The 25,979-nt window shown below is 45.0% G+C and overlaps 1 protein-coding gene across 1 annotated transcript in view; it reads left to right on the top strand.

Moving 5' to 3' along the window:
• The first annotated feature begins 7,592 nt into the window (after positions 1–7,592).
• The window catches only part of LOC126162109 (uncharacterized), a 38,505-nt gene continuing 20,118 nt past the window's right edge, over positions 7,593–25,979 (top strand). Inside the window, exon 1 of the mRNA XM_049918384.1 lies at positions 7,593–7,724. Coding sequence (XP_049774341.1) covers positions 7,677–7,724 — 48 coding nt within the window. The 5' untranslated portion in view covers positions 7,593–7,676. The remainder of the gene's footprint in view (positions 7,725–25,979) is intronic.

Raw genomic sequence — 25,979 nt, forward strand, 5'->3', positions numbered from 1 at the left:
AATCCAAGTATTCTCACCTCCCGCCTGTCATAGTACTTTCAGTGGATCCTGAAGCAGTTTGGAATTCCTGTGTGATGGTCTGGATAGATGTTGCCTACTGCATATTACCACCTTCTTCAACTGTCGGCAGTCTGTCAGTCAACAAACGAGGTCGGCCTGTATGCTCCTGTGCTGTACGTGTCCCTTCACGTTTCCACTGCACTGTCACATCGGAAACAATGGACCTATAGATGTTTAGGAGTGTGGAAATCTCGCGTACAGACGTATGACACAAGTGACAGCCAATCACCTGAACATCTTAAAAGACCCTGAGTTCCACAGAGCGTCCCATTCTGCTCTTTCACAATGTCTTAATGGCTACTGAGGTCGCTGGTATGGAGTACCTAGCAGTGGGTGGCAGCAAAATGCAGCTAATATGAAAAACCTAAGTTTTTGGGGGTGTCCGGATACTTTTGGTCACATAGTGTACGTGGCGTCGTAAAGGTGAGCTGCCGAAAGTATGGCTAAGAGGTGTTGCCTCATTGGAGTGGAACAAGAGAAGAGACTGACTGAATGACGACATGGCGTGTGTAGCGTCCAGAAAACGTGGCCGTCTAAACTCTCCCTCTGGTGGAAATGATCAGCATGCGTATGTGTGTGTGTGTGTGTGTGTGTGTGTGTGTGTGTGTGGGTGGGGGGGGTGGGGGAATCTGGTTTCCATTCTGCACAGCCGTCGTCTGTTGCTACCGGTGGGGGTGATGGATGGAGTCGCCCCCTTTCGAGAGGAAAATACCGGTGCCAACTGTGCACAGGGATGTCTGAAGCTGACTGAGGATACTTGCTGGGTGCCGAGCAAGTGTTGTCGCTGCTGTGCTCGTGCTGTAGTTTCTGTTGAAAGGAGGGGCGTGGACAACTCCAGTGCGCAGCGTTGGGAGCGTGTGAAACATTGCCGTTGCTCCAATGGTGCAGGTGCTAGCGGCAGTGGTGACGACACTTTCTAGGGAGTGGCGGGCGCCTGTGGGGGCGCGGCACAGTCTGCATCAGATAGAGGCTGCAGAAAGGATAGTGCTGTGGCGACATAAGGGTCGCAGGCACTGGGGGGCGTGGCAGTCTTGTAGTCGGTTGGTGGTGGATTAGAGGCAGCGTCGTTTGGTGGTGTGTCGGATGCCATGTCGGCCGATGGCACGTCAGGGACAGTGGAGGGGACGGTGTAGGCCTGCATCGTATCGGGCGCAGTGCTGGTGGTGCTGCGACTGGGACTGGTGGTAGGTGGGGGCAGCTTCACTTTGACTGCGCTGTGCTCATTAGCTGGAGGGGGCTGTAAAACGTAGGCTAATTTGAGCCTGTCTATGGAGATAACTGTTGTGACCTCGTTCAGACAAATGGAGAACTTCTTGTCCTCATGTCACAACACCACATGTGGGCCCGAATACTGGGGACAGAACAGCAGCCGGTATGCATCCACTCAAAGCATGATGTGTGCATACTTTGAGGTCATGGTGAATGAAGTACGGTGCTCGCCATTATGTTGCGGAGGTGTTGGTCGCAGCTCAATCATGAAGGCCTGGAGCTACTGCTCGAAATCTGGAATGGTGTTGTCAGAAGGCAGCAAGGTCGCTTCCAAAAATTCGCCAGGAATGGCGAGTGGCTGTATATACCAGCTTGGTATCAGGAGTTTCCAGATCGGATTTGTGTACAATCCACTGGCTTAGAAATACTAGCGGTAGGGCAGCAGACCATTCAGAAGAGTAACATATGTGGACGACCTAAGGTGTGCAGTGGAACCGCTCCACCAAGCCGCTAGCTGCAGGGTGGTAGCTGGTGGTATGCAGCAAATTTGAGCTGCACATGGCTGTCAGAGATCGGAAGAGGGCCTAGGTGAATTGGTGCCTACGATCTGTAGTGATGTTGAGTGGGTCTGTAGTGATGTTGAGTGGGCACCCAAAGTGGGACACCCAGGTCCGAACAAAGGCTGTAGCCACAGTTTTGGGTCTAATGTCAGGGACAGGGGTGACTTCTCGCCAGCGAGTAAATCTGTCAATAACTGTCAGCAGATATCGACATCCATTGGAGGGGAGTAATGGGCTGACATTGTCGAGGTGAACATGAGTGAACTGGTGTTGTGTGGGGGGAAAGGTGACTGCAGAGCTTTGAACATTCCATCTGACCTAGGCGCACTGGCACAGAACGCAGGAATGGGCCCATTTGCTACAGTCACCTTGGATGCCTGGCCAGACAAGGCATTGTTTCATGAAGGTGGCGAAAGCGTGGATGCCTGGGTGTGTGAGGCCGTGGGCGCGGTCAAATGCCGGTTTTCGAAAGGTGGGAGAGAGGAAGGGGCAGGGGCTACCTTTGGGACTGTCAAGTTGTGAAGGATCCGGGCGTGATGGTGTCACACCAGATCCTATGGCTGGAGCCAAGTATGGATTTCAGCTGGAGGTTGAGACCAGAGATCGCATTCTGAAAGGCAGGGGTAGGTCCTGGACCCCTCTTGAGCAGTGGCTAGGACACTGTCCTCCTAAGGCTTGAATGATGGCACAGGAGCAGATAAGGCAATCTGCCACAATGTTATCGATGCCATCAACATGAATTGTGCAATATATTCCTGCAGGCTAAACTTTCGAGATGAGATCTGGCCTATGTATTTCCTGAAAAAACCAGAAGTGAGGAGGTGGTGGTCTGTGAAGATCGTAAAAGCGCATCCCTAGACTGAAGATCGGAACAGCAGATGACTTCGTGGACTGCAAGCAACTTGCAATCATATGCACTCCAGCGGCGTTGTGCAACAGAGAGCTTGGACGAAAAGAAGGCGAGCGAATGCCAGCCGTTATCACCCTATTGTTGTAGCATGGCCCTGATAGCCGTCTGGCTCACTACCGCCACTATAGCGAGGGGGCGCTAGGGTGGAGGTGGGCCAATAGGGCCGCATTGGCGAGGTCCTGTTTTGTTTTTTCGAAGCTCTCGATCATGGCCTGACTCGAATAGAACAGCTTTTTGTTTTTGCTCTCGGGTGGCAGCGGGGATCTTAAAATGGCGACGGAAAAAGATGACCAAGCCAATGAAACAGAGAAGACCTTTGAAGGACGTAGAAAGTTCGCTACTGCCTGTATTGTCTCAGGGATGGGGTAGGAGCTGGCACCAGGGACTAAGTGTCCAGGAGTTCGAACTAGCTCGCCCCAAAAACGCATTTTGCCATGTTGATGACCACTCCAGCTTTCTGAAGGCGGGAAAATGTTTCGCGTGTATGTTGGTGGGAAGAGCCCTGCGAGTTGGTTCTGAGATATTATTTCTAAAAGCTAACAACTACAGTAAAATTCAACGAGTTAATACCTCTTAATCAAGGAGGACCATCGCTCGGGATGGAGTCTCTCTAAACAGGACGGACAATGAATGCCTTACAGCCCTTGTTCGGTCAAGTCTGGCGGTGCGGGATAACCTGCTTGGTAGCAAAGGAAGTGCCAAAACGGACGGGGATTGAATGGTAATAAACCCACCTGGTACTCCTGGCGCAAATTGCACTTCACTGCACTACTAAGCCACTCTGCCCCTGCCGTATTCCAAGTGCTGATACCGGAAGAACGAAACAAGCGTTCGGCATCAGGTTTTGTACAGCCATAGTCACTAGAAGCACCTAGGGGAAGTTGGTGCGGAAAAAAAGCGGTAGCACTCCTCTTGTTAAACGAATTGTGACGCAAAACTGATTCTTAAAGCCGGGCGAAGATTCTGCTGGTCGCTCACACCCCAGCGAAGTATGACAGACGACGACGTGAGCCACGAGGCGTTGCGTGGGCGATCTGCCGAAAACACAGCCATAACATGTTACCTCATCAGAGCGGAACAAAAGACTGGCCAAGCGACGGTGTGGCGTCGCCACAATATCCACAAATGTTTTGAGTAATTTAAGGAAAGAATACGAACTTATATGGACTCAAATGAACCCTAGTCCGAAGGCCACCACCACTACCACCAACTGAACATATTTAGTAAGTACACAAATTCTCTGCATCGGTCTCGTTTATCTTGAATAGGTCTTAGTACACGACATTGACCAGTGGAGCACAGGAACGCACCTGTAGTAAACTGCTCGTCCAGTGCAAGAATTCTTCGATTTTAATCAACCGACCTCAGGATGGATATGAACGTCGGTTAACAAAATTACACAAGTAACTGCAGGTTAATGTCCACGAAGTTCAAAGTACCTGAAAAGGCTGGGCATTTTGATCTAATTATTATCCAAGTCTATTGCTGTTAATCTCTACTAAGCTCTGTGTAATTTATGGTTTCTACTATGACTTGCCGTTGTCCTTGTGAGTGGAAATTTCCAGCGTGGACTACCGTGCCACACCTCTACTTTTTAGTCCCGATTTTTTCCAGTGAAGCAATCGATGCACAATGACATAGTCTTACCAATACGGTGATGAAAGAAGATCCGTGAAAAACCAGGTTTACAATGATCTGCGCTCGCGAGAGAAATGAGATGGGTGTCCACAGCGGAAAGATAAGACATGCGCCCTAGTCACCGATGTGCGGAAGCACGTACTCTTGTCCGTTACTTGCTCCCTTCCTGTAGAAACGAGCTAAGCAGCACATGGCAACAAGGACTAAAGCATTGGTAAGCAAGCTAAGCACTGGTTCTAAATGAACCAAACATGCTACCAATGCTTTTGATAACGTGACACTATAATTTAACAGACTTTTTCGAGTAAATCAGGACACAGTTAATTGTTAGTTGATGTTTAGATTCAACTAAGATGCATGGGTCCCTGTTGTGATCAAGGCCGTGTGCGCTCCGGTGGTAGGAAGGAAGGAAACAAGGTTAGAGTTTAATGTCTCAACAATAGAGAGGTCACTAGAGGCTGCGCTCAAGCTCCGATTTTGGGAGGACGGGGAAGGAAATCGGCTGTCTTTTCAAAGGAACCGTCCCCGCATTTGTGTAGGCTCATTTAGGGAAATCAAGGAAAAAATCAATCTCGATGACCAGACTGTAATTTGAACCGCCATCCTCCCAAATGCGAGTCCACTGCGACAATCACTCGGTCACTCCGGTAGAGGTTATATACACGTCTGCAGTCGTTGTTTCATGGCATGCATCGGTGGCGCTGAACTTACTAAGACGTCATTTAGTTACGGCCATCATGCCAAAGACGATTCTGGACAATAATGTACCCTCTAGATCACAACTTTTCCTCTGACAGAACACTTTGAGAATCCTCGTACTTTGATGGAACACTTTGTTTATTCTGAAGATTAGCAAAATTTGGAAAGACGAGAAAATCTTGTTTAATTCATCGCTTACTTCACTTTTTCAATCATAACTAATAACACAGACACCATAATAAAATTTCTAAAAATAATTAGTATCGTAAAAATGACGAAAGAAAAAACGCCATATTACGAGGATTGCCCAGAAGTAATGCAACGCATTTTTTTTCTACAACTCTGTATTGAACATAATGAGAAATACACACACGAAAGAATGGTGTTTTATCTACACACACTATTTTTCCACGTAATCTCCATCCCATTCTATGGCCTTCCTCCAGCGCGAAACAAGGGCGTTTATGCCCTGTCGGTACCAATCCGTGTCCTGGTGGCGGAACCAGTGCTTCACTGTGTGAATCACCTCTTCATCGTCCTCAAAATGTCTTCCACGAGTGGCATCCTTTAATGGGCCGAACAAGTGGAAGTCCGAGAGGGCTAGGTCAGGGCTGTAGGGTGGATAGAGTTAACAGTGTCCAACCCTGTTTTGCGATGTGTTCAGCAGTCCTCAGACTTGTGTCGAGCCGAGCGTTATCGTGTTCACCTGGGTTGCTGTGGCGCCGAAATCGCCGGAAGCGCGTTTTGAGTTTTGTTAATGTGTTGACATGTGCTTCTGAATTAATGGTACCGCCTCTTGGCATCGCATCAATGAGAATCACACATTCACAGTCCCAGAACACGATGTTCATGACCTTACTGGCGGAAGCAGTTGCTTTGAATTTCTTTCTGTGAGGAGTGGGAATAGCGCCGTTTCATCGACTGTCGTTTTGTTTCGGCTTCAAGATGGTGGACCCAGGTTTCATCAACTGTCACAATCTGAGACAAGAAGGCCTTCCCCTTAGTTTCAAAACGTTGCATCAAAATCGAGACAAATGTTTTTTCTGTGCGATTTGCGATCCGCCATAAGACACCGCGGGACTCATCTTGCACACGCTTTTGAATATCCAAGTGTGCGTGTAACTGCATCCACACTTCCTTTGCTGATTGATAGATAAAGTGCCAACTGCCGAGTCGAAATGCGTCTGTCTTTGCGAATGACAACATCAGCTCTCTACAACATGTCAGGTGTGACAGGCATGGATGGTCTCCCCGACCGCTGCAAATCGTGGAACTCCGCCGAATCGCCTTCTGATGACCTGACCCTCTGTGCCCAGCGATTAACTGTACTTCTGTCGACAGCAGGTGTTCCGTAAGCTTTACACAAGCGTTTGTGAATATTCCGCACAGTTTCTTTCTCTGCAGTGAGATACTCAATGACGGCACGTTGCTTGTAACTTACATCACCTACAGACGCCAATTTGAAATTGTTCTGCACCTACGCTATATGTAGGAAGTGACGAAAACTTGGCACGCTCACTCAGGAGACTTTAAATAATGCAAACGTAACGTTTCGCATTCGTAGCATTGTTTTCGGCTGAGAAAAAAAAAATGCTGTGCGTTACTTTCTGGGCATCCCTCGTATTAGTAGTTTTTTTTTTCCAGAGCATTTACTCACTTCCCACGGAACACGATTGGTTCTGCCAGCAGCAACTGAATTTCCTTATTGCGAAAAATTCCCGGTCTTCGTTTGATAACTTTCTGGAATATCTTAATGTCCATCCATTACCTTGAAGTGACAAGAACTGCAATCAGCAATTACAGAACTTGCCAGGTTGATTTGCGTATACCAAGGATCATCCACTTACACGCAATACTTTCACTACGGGCTGTGTTACAACAGGGTAAAAAGAAATAAACCAGGCGAAATAATCAATTATAAAGAACCGAAGAGTGGCAATATATAAGAGAATTTCCCTGGATATCAGCATTTCCTCAGCAGTCAGATGCAATGAAGACACCTACGGCTCAGTAAATTGGGCGTTAAGGACTACAGAAAAAATAATAGGCTTTAAAGATGCAGCTGCAAGTAATGCTGAAGACAGAGGGGACACGCCAGTAACTAACACAGGAGTGTTGAGAAGACTGAAGAAAGAATATACTACACTGAAAAGTATCACCGCAAGGAGCAAACAGCATGGTAAGTTATTGAAGCCAATATCCCAACATGAGAGAGGCAAAAATGGTGAAACGAAGTCAAAGGAGGAGGTCACGACGCAAGGACATGCATGTCATCAGAGATGGAAGCATAAAGACACTAGATGCGACACACGCTCTACGCTGCTGTTTGGAAGCATCAGTGTCACATGGAGACACAGGTGCTGCTACACGGTATTACCGCGCTCGTATGCAATTGCGCAAGTATTTTGCTCTGTTATAAGAGTTCCACAGCGTCAGAGAAGTGCCAGTGGCGATGTGGGCGATTTGCGAGAGGTTAAGGAAGTAGGATGTTACTGGCGGTTTGGCGACCGCACACATCCTAGTGTAGCACTGCTCGGTAACAGTTCACTTTGCCGCCTACAGCCAGTGTCCGTCGTAACGCAGCAGCAGCCAGCGCCGCCATGAAGAAACTCGTCAAGTTTAGGCTGGGGCTCTGCGCCATCGAGCTGGTACGTGCCAACTGAGACCACCTCTCACCTACCCTCTCCCCAAATCAGTGGCTTATCCTACTTAAGCCATCGTCCTTCGTTGGTCGCTTCGGCCTAGACACATGCTTGCTGTGAACTTCTCCTCTACGTCTGTCGGTCGGTTGACGCTACTATCATTCAGTTTTCCTCAGTCCAATCTCTTCAGTGTAATTGTCTACTCACATTACGCACGGCATTTCTCGTCTAACGCTATCACAGACTACTCTCTTACATTTTGCCTTCTTGCATCCACATTGAGAGACCTGGGCAGCTGAGCTTTCACTTTCATTTTATTCACAGTGTCGGTACTGTACGATCTGTTTCAAAGTGTGCCTGTTTCCTATTCACGAGTTTCGCGGTCTCTTATAGATCCGAAGATGTTTCTGTTTAAATGCTGTTAAAATTTGAGCATCTGTCTGCCCGTAGGGCAGTGTTTGAAATTTACATACGTTACTGTTTGTACAGAAGACTGAGAATGTCTAATTTATGACATGTGTTCAGGTGGTTCATTATCAACGCGCGCTGACATTTTTGCCTCAGTTTCGAGTGCACTGTTACTACATTCATGAAAAAATCTTCCCAATAATTTAAAGATGGCCGTTCATTTCACTTCTGTCGCAATATTACTCGAATCTTGCAACGTGGATAAAGAAGGCGCAAGCAAATTTACTCGTTTTTACGCTGCGGAACTACTACGTGCCCTGAAGCAGTGGTTTCCAGTCTTTCTAAAACCATTACCCCCGAGTGTGATCAGTAATTAGCTAGTACCCACTTATTCTCGGCCCTCCCCACTCCCCTCGGCGCCCACCACCACTACCCGCCCACCACATCAACATTACCCCCAAGTAAATTTTAAGATGAGAAAGAATATTCTTTAAACATATTTATTTTTCAAACTACGAAAGATAAATGATACTTTGTTTCTGTGGATGTTTTGTTAAACCATGAACTAATGAGTCTGTGAGACATATGGCACTGCTTGTTTCTAACAAACTTTTTTATAGAATGATGATATATTTCTCGGCGCATCGCGAGTGCTACCTACAACTCCTTTAAGAAATGAAAGCCGACTACTCACACTAGGGAAGACACTTGTTGCAAAACGTGCTTCCTCCGCAAAATTCCTCTCCCTAGAGACATTGCTTCGTCCACATACTGTACTCCTCATTTAAAATTAACCAACTTAAATTGTGTGCACTATACTTAACTGTTTGTAAATCACTTGACTGCTGGACTTCTTACTTCTGATCTGGCAGAAATTGCAAGACAGCCTGTCAGTGGTTTTTTTCAGGCCATTGCTGCTGCTACAACACCACCACCACCACCACCACCACCACCACTACTACTACTACTACTACTACTACTACTACTAATAATAATAATAACAGCAGTTTAGTAACCATTACACAGATACCGTTGTGCTGCGCTGTCAATTAGTACGTTTATGTGTTGCAATGTGAATAATCAAGCATTGGAGGGACTACCTACAACTCTGAACATTCATTTTCATGACATATTTAAGGATGTGTGTTAGACGTGTGTCTGACCTTTACTTTCATAGAGGCACTGTAAAAAGTGCAAAGTGTCTGCATAGTGGGTGGATGTGTAAAGATGATGATCATACATTCCTTTCTCAAGCTGAAACCTCCACCATCCACATAGTGTCATACGTTAATACTTCTATTTGGAAAAAAAAACTAATTACTGCAACTACAGGAAAATTACGTACTCATTATTACAGCCGGACGACAAATGGTAACAGTAATTACCTTTTAAACGTAACTTAGCTTCGTCAGCGACACACAGTCCAATCCTTTTGCTTTTACCTCTCAGAAAATTTCACTTTACCCCTCAGTGAGTAACCACTCATAGGTAGGGAACCACTGCTCTAAAGGTTAGATCTAATAGTACTTACGTAGAATACTTTTATGGAGTGTATAAATGCCTAGGCGTAATCGAAGAAGAAGTAGACTTCTTCAAAGAAGCAATGCTAGAATTATGACCAGCCACTTACTTAATACACCAGTTCCCGAGAACAGTCGGTAATCTGATTTGTGAAACGTTAAGAGATTCGACACGCCGTAGTATAACTGTTTACTTCCAGTTCTTAAGACAAATCAGTCCGCAAACCCTGTTACGCCATTTCATGGAAGCAGTACAAGGACAGAGAGATTACAACGCGTCCGCCACAGCCTAGTAACTGTGTCCGGAAAGAAACCACCACTCTGCAGCGGATCGTCTTCTTTAATGAAGCTTTCTGACATTAAATTTTTGCGTATAAGGACTCCAACCGAGAGTTTTGTCCTTCAGGGACGTTGATCATATGATCTCCTTTCTCCTCATAGCGCTAGCTCAGCTAGATATAGAGTTGAACTTTCTTGAGGGCTGCAAGACTACAACAGGAATCAAAAGTTTCCATAGTACCATCACTCGTGTCGAAAGGCAGAAAACTGGTGTTCAAAACTCGGTTCGCCACACATTTAATGCGGCTTTTACGCGCGTTAACATGGGGCTGCAGAAGGCACTGATGGCAGAGAGCACGGGTCACATTTCAGTGGTGCCAGTTGAATCTATCAGTAGATCGGGTTTCACTATGCATGGCCTTCACCTCGGTAGGTATGGGAAGGTGAGGCTGGCAAAGCTTATAGGTGACAAATGTAGTGGGGGGTGGTGGGATCACTCATGGAAAAATTGGTTGGTTGGTTTTGGGGAAGGAGACCAGACAGCGTGGTCATCGGTCTCATCGGATTAGGGAAGGATGGGGAAGGAAGTCGGCCGTGCCCTTTCAGAGGAACCATCCCGGCATTTGCCTAGAATGATTTAGGGAAATCACGGAAAACCTAAATCAGGATGGCCGGACGCGGGATTGAACCGTCGTCCTCCCGAATGCGAGATGGAAAAATTCCTGTATCAGTTGGTATTAGAGTGGCACCTTTTCTAGATCAAAGTCAGCTGCTTAAAGGAAGTCCCTCTCACTAAGGGCTCACCTTCAGAGGACCTCATGTTTCCAAGTAGAGAAGGAATTAGCATACTTCATCAAAGTATAAGAGGTATTAGAGATAAAGTTAGTAAACTGCTTGTAGATGTTGACTCTGAAATTACTGGTATATCGGAGCACCACTTAAATAATTTTACAATTCAGAGGCTTCCTTTACCAGGGTACAGATTGACTGGTTGTTTTTCAAGGAGTTCCGCCTTGTGGGGTGGTGGAGTGGCCATGTACGTAAAAAACAGTATTCCATTTGAGTCCATAGACGTATCACAGCACTGCACTGAACAGATATTTGAATGTTGTGCAGGGGCAGTTGAATTTAGTGAAACTAAATTTCTAATTATTGTTCTTTATAGGTCCCCTAACTCTGACGTCAGAGCATTTCTGCTCAAGCTGAAGAGGGTTCTTGATTCACTTTATAGGAAGTACCAGAAATTAGTTATATGTGGTGACTTCAGTATTAATTTTGTGTATGCTGGTGCAAGAAAAAGGATGTTGGTAGATTTAGATTCATATGATCAGATGCGGACTGCATTTTCTCCAACTAGGTTGCAGGGGAACAGTAGCACAGCCATACAAAATGTTTTTATTCATTCTTAATTACTAGATGGGCATTCTGTTAGTACAAGGGTGGATGGCCTTTCAGACCATAATGCACAAATTTTAACACTAAAAGGCTTTTGTACTCAAATGTCATATATAATTACAAACTATGTAGGAAAGTTAATCCAACAGCAGCAGAGTGTTTTTTAAACCACATCAAGGAACAAGAGTGGCAGAATGTTTATAGTGCCGATAACATAGATGACGAATATAATGCTTTCCTTAACACACTTCTCATGCTCTTTGAGAGTTGCTTTCCATTAGAACGTTCTGAATGGGGTACTAGCAGTAAAAGGCAGCCCGGGTGGCTGACTAGTGGGACTTGTAGGACAAAATGGGAATTATTTCAAAATGTCACAAGTAGTCACCATCAAGCTGCAGTAGCCCATTACAAACAGTACTGTAAGGTGCTTGAGAGTGTTATTGGGAAGGTAAAGAGCACGTGGTACACAAATAGGATAGCTACTTCACAGGACAAAAATAAAACCATATGGTCAGTTGTGAAGGAAGTGTCTGCTCAGCACCACAATGTCGACGATATAAAGTCAGTTGGTAGCAAAAATATTTCTGTTACTCATAAATCAGATATATTTCCAGTATTTAACAAACATTTTCTGAGCATTGATGGTGAATTAAATAAAAATTTAGTTGCTACAGGGAATCATATAACACTCTTGGCAAATGCATTTCCGAGATTGATGTCAGAAATATCCTTCTGTGATACAGAGAAGGGGGAAATTTAGTCAATAATTACATCACTGCAGACTAAGGACTCTAATGGATACGATGAAGTGCCTAGCAGAATATTAAAGTACTGTGCTGCACTTGTCAGCCCTGTATTTAGCCATATTTTTAAGTTTTCCTTTAGGAATGGTCAGTTTCCTGAACGATTAAAGTACTCAATAGTAAAACCGCTTTATAAAAAGGAAGAAAGTGATAATGTAGACCTATTTCTGTGACATCAGTGTTTGCTAAAGCTATTGAAAAGGCTGTGTATGTAAGGATAATTGATCATTTTATATCACACGATTTGCTATCAAATGAACAGTTCGGCTTTAGGAGTCGTTTAACAACTGAAAATGCTATATTCTCTTTGCTCTGTGAGATACTGGATGGGTTAAACAAAAAGTTTCGAACACTAGGCATTATTATTATTATTATTATTATTATTCGTTACAGTCAACTTTGGACTACGCTAAGCATCAGTCATTTCTTGTGCTTTTTCTTGCGTTCTTCCCAGTACTTCTTCATTTTTTCTGAGTGGGCTTCTTTACGTTCTTGCGACCAGGTTGTTCCCGTCTTCTTTGATTGCGTTCGGTCTTTGAATCCCTGTATTTTGTTGATGGCATTCCTATATTCCATTCTGTTGTAAACTGTCTCTGGTATAATGTTCATTTCTGCAATGTCTTCTTTTACTTCTTTCAGCCAGTTAATTTGTGTCTTTCTGCTTTCCATGTATTCCAGGATTTTCTTTGCCGTTCTTTCTGGTGCCATTCTTTTGACATGCCCATAGAAACTCAGTCTTCTCTTTTTAAAGGATGTTGTCAGTTTTTCAATTTTCTCGTATAACTCTTTATTGGATCGCAATTTATATTCTTGTCCATCCTTTTTAGGTCCTAAGATCTTTCTCAGTATTTTTCTCTCTTTTATTTCCAATTTCTCCAACAGACGTTTTCTGTTCAGTGGGATGCATTCAATCGCATACAAACTTTCTGGTTTTATTACCGCATTGTAGTGCCTGAGCTTGGTATTGATGGAGATCGACTTTTTATTGTATACATTTCGGCATAGCTGGTATGCCGTTTCCATCTTTATTGCTCTTTCCTGTAGTGAAACATTTGGTAACCCTGTCGGTGTAATCCATTCCCCTAGATACTTAAATTTATGAACTCTCTTAATTATTCCATATTTAGTTTGCAATGTCTGTGTTGGGTCTGTTTTGTCCTGTATCATCAGTTCTGTCTTTTCATACGATATTTGTAGACCTGTCTTCTCAGCGATCTCATGCAGCATTTCTATCTGAATCTTTGCTGTTTCGATGTCATCTGCCAATATTGCCATGTCATCAGCAAATGCCAGACATTCAATTTTTGTTTTATTTCTTCCTAACGTTATCCCATTTTTCACTCCAGCTTCTGCCATCTTCTTTCTCCATTCCCTGACCACTTTTTCAAGGACAATGTTAAACAACAGTGGGGAGAGCCCATCCCCTTGTCTAACACCTGTTCCAATTACAAACGGTTGTGACAATCTACCCAAAAACTTCACTTGCGATTTTGTTCCCGTAAGGGTTTCCTGGATTAGACTTCTGCTTTTATCATCAATCCCAAATTCTTCTAATGTGGCAATAGAATCATATGCTTTTTTTATTTAACTAAGGCGTTTGATTGTGTTGATCCCAAAATATTTCTCCAGTAGTTGGACCATTACAGGATACAGGGCGTAATTACTTTAGCAACAGACAACAAAAGGTTATTATTCACAGTGTTGAGAATGGCTGTGATGTGGGGTCTGTGTGGGGTACGGTCAAGTGGGGGGAGGGGAGGGGGGTACCCCAAGGATCAGTGTTGGGGTCACTCCTGTTCCTCATTTATATAAATGATATGCCCTCTAGTATTACGGGTAACTCTAAAATATTTCTGTTTGCTGATGGCATTAGCTTGGTAGTAAAGGATGTTGTGTGCAACATTGGCTCGGTTTCAAATAGTGCAGTTCATGACCTAAGTTCATGGCTTGTAAAAAATAAACTAACGCTAAACCACAGTTAGACTCAGTTTTTACAGTTTCTAATACACAATTCAACAAAACCTGACGTTTTAATTTCACTGAATGGGTATATGGTTAGTGAAACTGAACAGTTCAAATTTCTAGGGGTTCAAATAGTATAGTAAACAGTAGTGGAAAGCCCACGTTCAGGATCTTGTTCAAAGATTTAATGCTACAATTTTTACGATTCGAACGGTATCTAAAGTTAGTGATGATTCGACACAAAAACTAGCCTACTTTGCTTAATTTAATTCGCTTATTTCGTATGATATTATATTTTGGGGTAACTCTTTTTGGCTCAGAAACGGGCCGTTCGGCCAATAAGTGGTGTAAGTTCACGAACCTCTTGTCGATCCCTATTCACGAGTCTGGGTATTTTGACATTGGCCTATCAATATATATATATATATATATATATATATATATATATATATATATATATATATATATATTATTCCTTACTGTCACTTCTTGTTAACAATATTAGTTTATTCCCAACAATCAGCAGCTTTCACTCACTTAATAATCGGCAGAAATAAAATCTGCATTTGGATCGGAATTCCTGAACACTTGTGCAAAAAGGTGTGCAGTATATTGCTGCATCCATTTTCAGTAAGTTACCAATAGAACTCAAAAATCTTAGCAGTAATCCACGCGCTTTCAAATCGAAAATAAAAAGTTTCCTCATGGATCACTCCTATTCTGTTGAGGAGTTCTTTGAAAAATTAAGCTAATCCTTGTTGTATTGTTGATTGCGTGTACTTAATCTTATGGCCTGACTTTTTTCGGGTTCATAAACATTTCTGTTATTACTTTTATGTTTTAATATCATGTACTGACATGTTCCATGACCTTACAGATTTGCTCCTCAATTTGGTCCTAAGGAACTTAAGGTGTAAATAAATAAATAAATATATTTATTCTCTGCCAAGAATAAAGCTGGCACGTGACAGTAGGCTGAGAGTTTAAGCCTGGAATGTCAATAAGATCACAATGTCATTTTGGTGGAATATGTAGGATGGAAAAAAATTGAACTAGGTGTCGCAGGAGGAAGCGTGTGCAAGATACTTGAACAGCTGGGGCTGAAAAAAAAAGCTGTACTACTAAGATTTCAAGAGCTCTCATTAATGCCCGCAAAAAAATTGAATCGCTGAATGTTTACAATTATTGGTACAGTATCACCTTAGTGCAAATACATTTCTTGGCCCTATAGTGAAAATAGATTTCACCATTTCGAATCAGAAACAAAAAGGCAGTCAGTGGAGTATAGATGCAGCAGTTTTCAGTCCGAGGCATGGTTTGATGCAGCTCTCCAAGCTACTTTATCCTGTACAAACCTCTTCATCTCTGAATAACTACTGCAGCCTACATTCTTCTGAATCTGCTTACTGTATTCATCTCTTTGTCTCTCTCTACGATTTTTAACCCTCACATTTCCCTCCAATACTAAATTGGTGATTCATTGATGCCTCAGAATATGTCCTACCAATCGATCCCTTCTTCTAGTCAAGTTGTGCCACAAATTTCTCTTCTCCCCAATTGTATTCAGTACCTCCTAATCAGTTACATTATCTACCCATCCAATCTCGAGCATTCTTCTCTAGCACCACATTTCAAGACCTTCTATTCTCTTCTTGTCTGAACTGTTTATCGCCCATGTTTCACTTCCATACATGGCTACACTCCAGACAAATACCTTCAGAAATGACTTCCTAACACTTAAGTCTATATTCCATGTCAACAAATTTCTCTTCTTCAGAAATGCTTTTCTTGCCATTGCCTCTCTACATTATATATCCTCTCTAATTCGACCATCATCAGTTATTTGGCTACCCAATCAGCAAAGCAGATCTACTACTTTGTCTCGTGTCCTGATCTAATTCCCTCAGTATCATGTGACTCAATTCGACTTCATTCCAGTATCTCTGTTTTGCTTTTGTTAGTGTTCACCTAATATCTTCTTTTTAAGACGTTGTCCATTCCATTCAACTGGTCTTACAAGTCTTTTGCTGTCCCTGACAGAATTACAATGTCATCGGCAAACCTCAAAGTTTTTATTTTTTCTCCCATAGATTTAACTCCCATACCAAATTTTCTTTGGTTTCCTTTCCTGCTTGTTCAGTGTGCTGATTGAATACCATCGGGGTACGCTATAACCATGCCTCACTCCCTACTCAACCACTGCTTGCCTTTCATGCCCATTGACTCTTACCACTGCCATCAAGTTTCTATACAAGTTGTACATGGTCTCTCGCTCTCTGTATTTTACACCTGGTAGCCTCAGAATTTCACAAAGGTTATTCCAGTCAACTTTGTCAAAAGCTTTCTGTAAGTCTACAAATGCTATAAATGTAGGTTTGCCTTTCCTTAGCCTATCTTCTAAGGTAAGTCGTAGTGTCAGTATTGCCTCACGTGTTGCTACAGTTCTCCGAAACCAATACTGACTTCCTCGAGGTTGGGGTCTACCTGATTTCCACTCTTCTGTAAAAAAATTAGTTTTATTACTTTGCAACCATAACTTATTAAACCAATAATTCGGTAACATTTACACCTGTCAGCACTTGCTTTCTTTGAAATTGTAATTTTTATATTCTTCTTGAAATCTAAGGTTTTTCACCTAGCCCATATATCCTGCACACCAGATGAAATAATTTTGTTTTGGCTGGTTGTCCCAAGACTATCAGTAGTTCTGAGGGAATGTCGTCTACTCCAGATGTCTTGTTTCCAGTTAGGTCTTTCAGTGCTTTACCAAATCTTTCTCAGAGTATCGTATCTCCCACCTCATCTTCATCGACGTGCTCTCCTCATACTATTACACTGCCTTCAAATTCATTTCCGTTGTATAGACGCTCAACATACTCCTTCCACCTTTCAGTTTTCCCTTCTTTGCTTAGAACTGGATTTCCAGCTGAGCTCTTGATATTCATACATGTGGTTCTCTTTTCTCCAAAGGTCTCTAATTTTCCTGTAGTCGACATCTATCTTTCCCCTAGTGATATATACTTATACATCCTTACATTTGTCCTCTTACTCTTCCTGTTTAGCCATTTTGCACTTCCTATCGATCTCATTTTTGAGACGTTCGTATTCCCTTTCGCCTGCTTCATTTACTGCATTTTTGTATTTTCTCCTTTTATTAATTACATTCTATATCTTCTGAGATACCCAACTATTTCTACTACCCAAGGATTTCTTTGCGAATTTCATGCTCTGCTGCTTTCACTATTTCATCTCTTAAACCTGCCATTCGTCTTCTGTTATATTCCTTTCCCGCGTCCTAATCAGTTGTTGCTAATGCTCCCTCTGAAACTCTCATTAATTTCCTGTTCTTTCAACTAATCCTGGTCCCATTCCTTACTTTCCTAGCTTTCTGCAATTTCGTCAGTTATAATCCACAGTTCACAACCAATAAATTGTGATCAGAATCCACAACCGACATTGGATACGTCTTACGAACTATAATCTGATTCCGAAAGCTCTGTCTTACAATTATGTAATCAATCTCGAACTTCACACTGTATCCAGGTCTTTTTCAAGTATACAACCACCTTTCATGAGCCTTAAACCAAGAGTTACTGATTATTCAATTATGCTCTGTGCAAAATTCTACCAGGACGGTTCCTCTTCCATTCCTTTACGAGTCTATATTCATTTAGTATTTTTTCTTGTCTTCGTTTCAGTATCATCGAATTACAGCCCCCCATCACAATTAAATTTTTGTCTGTCTTAAGTATGCGAATAATTTCTGTTATCCTATCGCACATTTCCTCGATCTCTTCTTCATCTGCGGAGTTAGTTGGCATATAAAATTGTACTATTGTAGCGGTTGTGGGCTTAGTATCTATTTTTGGCTACGATATTGCGTTCACTACGCTGTTCATAATAGCTTACCCGCATTCCTATTTTCTTATTGATTATTTAAGGTGCGTCTGATTTTGTATTTATAATCCAGTATTTAACAGACCAGCAGTCCTGTTCCTCCTGTTGCCGAACTAATTACTACAGTATCCAACTTCAATCTTTCCATTTCTCTTTTTAAATTTTCTAGTCTATCTGTTCGATTAAGGTATATACCATTCCACGCTCCAACCTGTGAAACGCCAGTTTTGTTCATCCTCATCATGACATCATCCTCACTAGTCTCTGCTCAGAGATCCGAATCGGCGACTATGTTACCTCGGGAATACTATTTTACCCATGAGGATGCCACCTCGAAAACAGTAATAAATATACTGTCGAAAAAAAAAATAGTACATCTCGAAAGACGACGATGATTTCGTTCCGATGACGGCATATGCCACATGGGGGATAGCAGTTGTACCATTATCAAATGGTTTCAAATCGTCTGCCAACAGATAGCGTAATAGCACAGCTACCAGAGCGCCATCTGTGTCTACACTTTAACAGGGAATGCTCATAGCCAGAAGGCTCGGTGCGGTGCAAACTATGTAAAACAAACAGGTAACCGTGCCACTGAGATGCACTCGTGCTTTCTACAACGGAATGAGAAAGTTTGGAAGGGGTCAAATCATGGCCCTCAGAGTGGCGAATGGCCCTTTCGGATAACTGCCACAATAGCTGGACGCGCTGCGTTAGGTGTACAACGATGCTGATATCAGGGGTCACGTGAATATTCTCACACCCGAAGACGAGGTTCTGGACGTCCATGCAACAAGGACGCCCGGCAGGATCGCCGTATTGTACAGGTAGCAATGGTAGGTGGTTCAGCTACCGCAGTACAGAGCCCAGCCATGAACTTTTGCGAATCGGTTATTAGCAGTGGGGTATGGGAATGCACAAAAAAAGGTTCAAATGGCTCTGAGCACTATGGGACTTATCTTCAGAGGTCATCAGTCCCCTGTAACTTAGAACTACCTAAACCTAACTAACCTAAGGACATCACACACATCCATGCCCGAGGCAGGATTCGAACCTGCGACCGCAGCAATCGCGCGGTTCCAGACTGTAGCGGCCACCCCGACCGGCTGTCATGAAGGGCTGTACGTGGCCTGCATAGACGTGCACGGTTGTAGTGGTAGTTGCTACCTTAGCCCTTAAGAGAAATTTACCCACTGGCACAGCTTTTCCGTTCACGTAGTCTCGCGGGCCAATCAAACTTATTCAAAAAGTCCCTGACGCATGGAAAAAAGTGATTAAATCGCAGCAATGCATCATCAACAAAATATTAAGCGAAGCCGAGTTCAACCAATTCATCACGCTACACAAAGACTGACAGTTTTCCTAGTTGCAATACTGACTGAATCCTAAGCGTTCATAACAGGAAATAAAACAACTGGAACGAAAATATTTGCAGTCTGATTGAATATATAATTAAACATCGTAATATTAAGGCACAATATGACCTAAATGATTTAAAGTACCTGGAATTGCTTTTCAGTGTGGTGTAACTGACGCAGAACCATTCCCCGTCAATCTGTACCAAAAATACAGGTGTTTCTCTGGGTTGCGCTCGCAACGTGTATGTATATATACACTACGGGCCATTAAAATTACTACACCAAGAGGAAATGCAGATGATAAATGGGTATTCATTGGACAAATATATTATTCTAGAACTGACACGTGATTACATTTTCACTCAATTTGGGTGCATAGATCCTGAGAAATCAGTACCCAGAACAACCACCTCTCGCCGTAATTTTTTTTTTTTTTGTTATGTTTTTAGGGCGCAAAACTGCTACGGTCATTAGTGCCTAGTCTGCGACTCAGGGTAAGGCAGAAATGGGAACGAAACTCAAAAAATTGGAGAAACTAAAAATAGAAGGAAAGCTTAAAAAACCACAATAGAAGGAGGTTGTTGTCCCCAAAAAGAGCTTCAAATGACTGACATCATCTCACTGGCACTAATAAACTCGAGAACGCGATCGGCTGAGCGCGTGTCATCTGCTAAAATCGACGATATATCAGGCGACAGCTGTAGACGGACGCGTAACGGAGTAAAATAGGGGCACTCAATTAAAAGGTGTCTTACCGTCCGCAGCTGAGAGCAGTGGGGACAGAGTGGGGGAGGATCACCACTTAAAAGATGTCGATGGCTAAAAAGACAGTGCCCTATCCGGAGTCTAGTTAAAATTACCTCCTCCCGACGACGCGTTCGGGAGGAAGAGGTCCAAGTACAGGGAAGAGCTTTCACGTCCCGCAATTTATTATTGGGAAGTGTCGACCAATGTGTGTGCCATAAAAGAGTAACACGACGACATAAAACACTCCGTAGATCGGCGAAAGGAGTCGTGCGAATAGCTGGCTGAAGAAGAGACTGCAGCCTTGGCCGCTATATCGGCCGCCTCATTTCCACAGATACCAACGTGTCCTGGGATCCAGAGGAACGCCACAGAGACGCCCCCCAAGTGGAGCAAGTGGAGGCAGTCCTGAATCCGGTGGACCAGAGGGTGGACAGGGTACAGAGCTTGGAGACTGAGGAGAGAGCTGAGAGAATCTGAACAGGTAACTTACTATATCCGCTGATGGCGACGGATGTATTGGACAGCCTGGAGAACAGCGTAAGGCTCCGCAGTACAAACCGAACACTGGTCGGGAAGCCGAAATCGATTTGGGGTGTCGCCAACAATATAGGCACTCCCTACACCTAACGATGTTTTCGAGCCATCAGTGTAAATAAATGTGGCGTCCTTCATTTGTGCACATAGAGCAGCAAATGCCCGACGATAAACAAGTGAAGGGGTACCATCCTTGGGAAATTGACAAAGGTCACGGAGCAGGCAGGTCCGGGGACGCAGCCAAGGCGGTGCTGTACCCCAAGTTGTCAAAAAGGTTTTAGGAAAGCGGAAGGAAAGAGAATGGAGCAGTTGACGGAAGCGGACTCCCGGTGGTAGTAGGGAGGAAGGGCGGCCTGCATACCCTAAATCCAAGGAGGCGTCGAAAAAAATGTCATGGGCCGGATTAGCAGGCATGGAAGACAGATGGCTAGCATAACGACTCAGGAGGACTGCTCGCCGATTGGACAGCGGAGGTTCAGCAGTCTCAGCATAAATGCTTTCCACAGGGCTGGTGTAAAAAACTCCAGACACTAAACGTAATTCACGGTGGTGGATAGAGTCGAGACGCCAAAGAATAGACGGCCGAGCAGAGGAGTAGACTATGCTTCCATAGTCCAATTTCGAGCGCACTAAGGCGCGATAGAGGCGGTGAAGGACCACTCGGTCCGCTCCCCAGGAGGTACCATTCAGGACACGGAGGGTGTTGAGGGATCGCAGACAGCGAGCCGAAAGATAGGAAACGTGGAAGGACCAGCACAGTTTTCTGTCAAACATAAGACCCAAGAATTTAGTGACGTCCGAAAACGGAAGGTTGATAGGTCCTAGATGTAAGGAAGGCGGAAGAAACTACTTACGACGCCAAAAATTAACACAAACGGTCTTACTGGGAGAAAAGCGGAAGCCAGTTTCGATGCTCCAAGAGTGGAGGCGATCGAGACATCCTTGAAGACGTCGTTCAAGAAGGCTGGTCCGTTGAGAGCTGTAGCAGATCGCAAAATCGTCCACAAAGAGGGAGCCTGAGACATCGGGAGGGAGACAGTCCATAATTGGATTTATGGCAATGGCAAACAGTACAACACTTAGCACGGAGCCCTGGGGTACCCCGTTTTCTTGGGAGAAAGTACGGGAGAGAGTAGTGTTGCGCTCTGCCATAAATTCGCGAAGAAAAAGTGGCAGCGGAGGATGCCTGTCCTCCAACAGGTATTGTATGCTCTCTCCAGATCAAAAAATATTGCTACTGTTCGGCGTTTCCGGAGAAAATTGTTCATAATATAAGTGGAGAGAGCAACAAGATAGTCAACTGCAGAACGATGCTTTCGGAAACCGCATTGGGCAGGTGTTAAAAGACTGCGGAACTCCAACCACCAAGCTAAACGGCAATTCACCATACGCTCCAAAACCTTACATACACTACTCGTGAGAGAAATGGGGCGATACCTAGAGGGGAGATGTTTGTCCTTTCCAGGTTTCAGAACAGGAACGACGATAGCTTCCCGCCATCGTCTGGGAAAAGTACTGTCGGTCCAAATTCGATTATAAAGGCGAAGGAGGTAACGCAGACTATGGGTTGATAAATGCAGCAACATTTGGATGTGGATACCATCCGGTCCTGGGGCGGAGGAGCGAGAAGAAGAGAGTGCATGTTGGAGTTCCCGCATGGAGAAAACAGTATTATAGCTTTCGCGATTTTGAGAGGAGAAAACAAGAGGTTGCACTGCCGCTGCACGTTTCTTCGGAAGAAACGCTGGCGGGTAATTTGAAGAGCTCGAAATCTCAGCAAAGTGGTGAGCCAATGAGTTAGAAATTGCGACGGGGTCCACTAACCTATCATGCGCGACAGTGAGCCCAGAGACTGGAGGAAAATAGGCGCGCCAGATAACCGTCGAATCCGACGCCAAACTTCCGAAGAGGGAGTGAAGGTGTTAAATGAGCTAGTAGTAAAGAAGTTCCAGCTTGCCTCCTTGCTATCGCGGATGACGCGACGACATCGCGCACGGAACTGCTTATAGCGGATACAGTTGGCCAAAGTAGGATGGTGGCGGAAAACGCGAAGAGCACGTCGCCGCTCACGTATTGCATCACGGCATGCCTCGTTCCACCAAGGAACTGGGGGGCGCCGGGGCAATTCGAAAGTGCGTGGTATTGAACGTTCCGCAGCTGTAAGAATAAAGTCTGTAATATGTGTGACCTCATCGTCGACGCTAGGAAAGTGACGGTCATCGAATGTCGCTAGAGACGAAAAAAGTGTCTAATCGGCTTGGGCAAACTTCCAGCGTCGCGGGCGCATATATGGCAGCTGAGGCTGCAGTCTAAGGACACATGGAAAGTGGTTACTCGAGCGTGTATCATCAAGGGCGAACCATTCGAAGCGCCGAGCTAGCGGAACAGTACCGACCGAAAGGTCCAAATGAGAGAAATTTGTCGTGGAGGCAGACAAAAATGTAGGGTCCCCAGTGTTGAGGCAAACAAGATCCGCTTGGTGGAAGACGTCTATCAATAGTGAGCCACGCGGACAAGGATGTGGAGATCCCCAAAGCGGATGGTGGGCATTGAAGTCCCCAAGCAGCAAATAGGGGGGGGGGGGGGTCGAAGCTGACCAAGAAGATGAAGGAGATCAGCCCGTGCCATTGGTGTGGACGACGGAATGTATACAGTACAAAGATAGAAGGTGTATCCAGAAAGGGAAAGACAGACAGCGACAGCTTGGAAGGAAGTGTTTAAGGGGATTGGGTGATAATGGAGAGTATCATGGAGAAGAATCATGAGTCCTCCATGCGCTGGAGTGCCTTCAACAGAGGGGAGATCAAATCGGACGGACTGAAAATGGGGGAGAACAAAGCAGTCGTGGGGACACAGCTTTGTTTCCTGAAGACAGAAGATGACCGGCGAGTAGGATCGTAAGAGGATCGACAATTCATCCCGATTGGCTCGAATGCCGCGGATATTCCAGTGGATAATGGACATAGGGTGAACAGAAAATGGAGGAATGTGACCAAGGTTGCCGTCAACTCAACGGCTGCTCAGAGCTTGCGACCAACAGCATAGAACGGGATTCAGCCGAAGGCAGAAGATCCTGATCCATAGGTTGTTCAGGAACAGCTCCTGCCACCAGCGATCGGCCGGTTGATCGGCCGCCAGCAGTGTGCCTCGGTGACACAGAAGACGGCCGAGGGCGGTTACCGCCAGGTGGTGCTGTAGATGAGACACGCCTTGGCGGAGAAGGAGAGGAACTGGGTTTCTTATTAGCCTTCTTGGAAACATGATGTTTAGATGAAGGAGGAACCGAAGGTTGTGAAGTTGGGGTATGTAAAAAATCTTCACGAATATGCTCTTTTTTCGAAGTCTTGGTGTCTGACTTTTGGGCTCGAGATTTAGTAGAACCCGATGAAGGGTGAGCCATAGAGTAAGGAGGCGAAAGTGGGGAGGTTGAACGGGCGATCTTTGCGCTGGCCGATCTGACGACCGTGGCACTAAAGGTGAGATCACAAGTCTGCGTGGCCGCCTCCTTTGTTGGCCGAAGAGAGGCAAGGACAGTGCTGTATCTTCCTGTCTGAGGCACAGTGGGCTTTCGACTGGCGAATAATTTTCGAGCAGCAAAGGTCGACACCTTTTCCTTCACTCTGATTTCCTGAATGAGCTTTTCGTATTTAAAAATGGGGCAATCTCGAGAGGAAGCAGCGTGGTCACCCATACAGTTGATGCAACGAGGGGACGGAGGTGGACAAGCACCCTCATGGGCATCCTTGCCACACGTAACACATTTGGCCGGATTGGAACAGGACTGGCTGATGTGATTGAACCGCTGACACCGATAGCAACGCGTAGGGTTGGGGATGTAAGGGCGAACGGAAATTATCTCATAGCCCGCTTTGATTTTCGATGGGAGTTGAACTCTGTCAAATGTCAAGAAGACAGTACGGGTTGGAATGATGTTCGTGTCAACCCTTTTCATGACTCTACGAACAGCTGTTACGCCCTGGTCAGACAGGTAGTGTTGAATTTCATCGTCGGACAATCCGTCGAGGGAGCGTGTATAAACGACCCCACGTGATGAATTTAAAGTGCGGTGCGCTTACACCCGGACAGGGAAGATGTGTAGCAGTGAAGTACGCAGCAATTTTTGTGCCTGGAGGGCACTGACAGTTTCTAACAACAAGGTGCCATTTCGTAATCTGGAACAAGACTTTACAGGACCTGCAATTGCGTCGACACCTTTCTGAATAATGAAAGGGTTGACCGTGGAGAAGTCGAACCTTCGTCAGACCGAGAAAGAACGAGGAACTGTGGCAACGATGGAAGGACTGTCTGTGGCTGAGACTCATTGAACTTACGCTTGTGAGCAGACATACTAGAAGATGAGGAAACCATTGCGAAAGTATCCCCCATGATTACCGGCGTCTCCGATGGCGCGGTCCGTCCTTATGGGGGCTCTCTCTGAGGGCTCCCCGCCTTAGGTGATTGTTCACACCTCAGGTCACACCTCCCAAGAAACGGACGGAGGGACCAATCGGCACATTCGGAAGGTATCAGCTCGGGTAATCACCCCTCTGGGCCTGGCCGTTACCAGGGGGTACGTACGTGTCCTACCTGTCTACCCGGGGTGGGGAATTACGCGTTACCCCATCACCAGCTACGCATGGAAATGCGTGGGTCGGCCTTCAGACACGCACAGGGAGGAAAAAAGAGAAAGGGAAACAACAAAGGGAAAGGAAAGAAGAGAGGTCTCAAACGCCGCAGCAGAGAAAAGGGTAAAGAAGAGGTAAGGAAAAGAGAAGGACAAAGGAAGGATGAAGACTTGCTAGCAGAGAAAGCGAAGAATATGTTACAATTTCGAGCGTCCGTCTCCGGACGTAGGCACAAAACATACTCCCAGAGGGGGAGAAAGGGAAGGAAAGAGGGGGAGGTGAGGGGGGGGGCGACGGTGGGGGATGGGGAAGGATGCGGGAAAGGAAGGTATGCAGCCTGGAAAGGAAGGAGGGCCACATAAGCTCGGTGTCCCGTGCTCACTACGCACGCATCCACAAAAGAGTTGTGGACCCCCTGGGGGGACCTCTCGCCGTGATAACGGCCTTGATACGCCTGGGCAATGAGTCAAACAGAGCTTGGATGGCGTGTACAGGTACAGCTCCCCATGCAGCTTCAATACGATACCACAGTTCATCAAGAGTAGAGACTGGCGTATTGTGATGAGCCAGTTGCTCGGCCTCCGTTGACCAGACATTTTCAATTGGCGAGACATCTGGAGAATGTGCTGGCCAGGGCAGCTGTCGAACATTTTCTTTATCCAGAAAGGCCGGTACAGGACCTGCAACATGTGGTCGGGCATAATCCTGCTGAAATGTAGGGTTTGGCGGGAAT

This window comes from Schistocerca cancellata, chromosome 2, assembly GCF_023864275.1.
Source record: "Schistocerca cancellata isolate TAMUIC-IGC-003103 chromosome 2, iqSchCanc2.1, whole genome shotgun sequence".
Lineage (NCBI taxonomy): Eukaryota > Metazoa > Arthropoda > Insecta > Orthoptera > Acrididae > Schistocerca > Schistocerca cancellata.